At 39.6% G+C, this 2,243-nt stretch overlaps 1 protein-coding gene across 1 annotated transcript in view; it reads right to left on the bottom strand.

Annotated features, from left to right (window-relative positions):
- LOC101847496 (dynein heavy chain 2, axonemal) overlaps window positions 1-2,243 on the bottom strand; it is a gene marked incomplete in the record, with an annotated part of 126,218 nt that overhangs the window by 103,349 nt on the left and 20,626 nt on the right. Inside the window, 2 exon segments of the mRNA XM_035970017.1 lie at window positions 44-190; window positions 1,811-1,890. Coding sequence (XP_035825910.1) covers window positions 44-190; window positions 1,811-1,890 — 227 coding nt within the window.

Raw genomic sequence — 2,243 nt, 5'->3', positions numbered from 1 at the left:
CCATCCCTCATCCTCCCCTCCACCATCCCCCATCCCCTCTCACCTGTTGTAGTCTCTAACCACCAGCAAGACTTGTTCCCTCAGGTTCCTCAGATCTTCCCTCTTGGCGTAAACCTCCACGGCGTAGTGAGGCACCTCAAACACCAGGCGTTCCCAATAGTAGATCTCCTGGAACATCTTCAGCAGTTGTCTGGGGGGAAAAGCGCGACAAATATCAGTGAAATGGAAGGAAAACTCTGATCAAAAACCCTTGCTGCCCAGCAGGCGAACCCAGGAAAGTTATAGGATATGGGAGCACTCCCAGACAGAAAAGCATGCAGAAGACGGAGAGGTGGACCGAAAGGTGCCAATAGTTGGGCTAGCCAAAACCGCTTCATGCAAGTCTCATTATTTGAGAACGTGGAAGAAGAAGAAGAAAGTGAAATATTAAGATGCAGTCGAGAGGAAAAGGACTACAGTAACACTGAAAATATATAGAACAAAAACGCAGAAGAAAGAGACAAGGAGACGACAGAATTTCCTTAGATCTCCTGCAACATTTTCAGCAGTTCTCTTAAGGAAAATATGATGAAACCCAGGGAAAAGCAAACTTACTGTTTATAAGAACAGAATAATATTTGAGCATCATTCCTTGTTTATTTTAATGGAGGTTTTACGACGCTCGCAACTGCATAAGATCATACGAGCGCCAGAAGATTAGAGGTGTTACAAGAGAGTAACAAACATAAAAAAGAAGGAGGGGAGATAAGGACGATAAATGTTTGATAGGAAAGAAGGAGCAAACCACACCAGAGCACCTGCCAACCACCCAGAGCGTCATCCGTCCATCCATAATGAAGCCAAGGAAGGAGGAACAATAGAGCGGAGTTTACTTATTTGACTTTGACCTAAAGCAGTAACAAACAGATGGAAAGACAAGAGGAAAGGAAAGGACAGGAAAAAACTGGAAAGGACAGGAACGCTGAGGAAGGTAAACACTACAGCCAACTATGAAAATTAAGACAGACAACATGCCTACACAAACGACTTGTACCAAAAATATATAAAACTACTAAAAGCAGCTCAAGAGAAGCTTCGATTGAGAAAAACCATTTCAATACTTCATAAAGAAGGATTAAAGAGCGTATAGCTATTTCAGAAACAGAAGAGGAACCTTGGGTTCAATAAATAGAATAAAATCAAGGGCCATAATATATTCAAAGATGAGTCATTTTTGCTGTCTTCAAAAGCTCAAAAGCCCCTGCACTAGGTAGACATATATAACTTTTGAAAATCATTGTCGTGAATATTTTATACTTCAATAAAAAAAAAGATAAAGATCATTGATGAGGAGCCCATCATTAAAGCTCTCCTTTGCTTTATCTAATCAGGCGCTCGTCAATTTTTGGGCATTTGGACTTATTGAAATCATCTTAAAGATTGTTAATTTTTCAAGTTTTTTTGATGAAAAAAATATCCATCTATCTTGAATAGAAGTCGAGATATTCACGATTGAAAGAGATGGAGGTTGCCCAGTTTCAGAGACAAAATTAGCGATAAAATGGTCGCCAAAGATTGGTAAATTCCATAGCTTGAGAGTCCTTGGAAACTAAAAATTTTAATATTTTGTGCTTTTTATCAACGTTTATCATTATAATCTAAACAGAAATGTGTTTTCAAATAGACATAAAAGGGGATGAGCTAAATACAAAAATTTGATTAAAAATTGCCAAATTGGTAGAAAAATGCCCGTTTCTTCATTTTCACTATTTTGACGAGCGCCTAATTTCACCACCCTAAGCTGCCTCCAATTTTTATTTTTTTTCCTTACTTGTTGAAGTTCAGGTCCAACATGGGTGGCCTCTCGTGGCTGCGACACATCAGAGAAACGTCCAACAGTTTCTGAGGCTCCTGAAAACCAACAATTTTTTTTTTTTGTTTTAGTAAGGTTTTACGGCGCTCCCAACTACATAAGGTTATATGAGCGCCAAGGGGTGGATGTCAACAGAGAAGTCAAAACGGGGAATCAGGCTTACTCTGCTCACCTCTCTAGCCTCAACAGCACAAAGTCTGCTTCGATTATCAAGGCACCCCGGAAATAGCAGTTCCCAAAAGAGTGGCAAACGTACAAAAGCAGTAGAGGAAAAAATGACGATAGTAAGGATGAGGAAAGAAAAAGCAACAGTTCCCCCACAGTATGAGCATGACATTGATAAATCAGCCCATTTACAATTCTACTGTGCATAAGAACATATTAATATCTC

This window comes from Aplysia californica, unplaced genomic scaffold (genome assembly GCF_000002075.1).
Source record: "Aplysia californica isolate F4 #8 unplaced genomic scaffold, AplCal3.0 scaffold00209, whole genome shotgun sequence".
Lineage (NCBI taxonomy): Eukaryota > Metazoa > Mollusca > Gastropoda > Aplysiida > Aplysiidae > Aplysia > Aplysia californica.
This window is presented reverse-complemented; position numbering and strand designations above follow the sequence as displayed.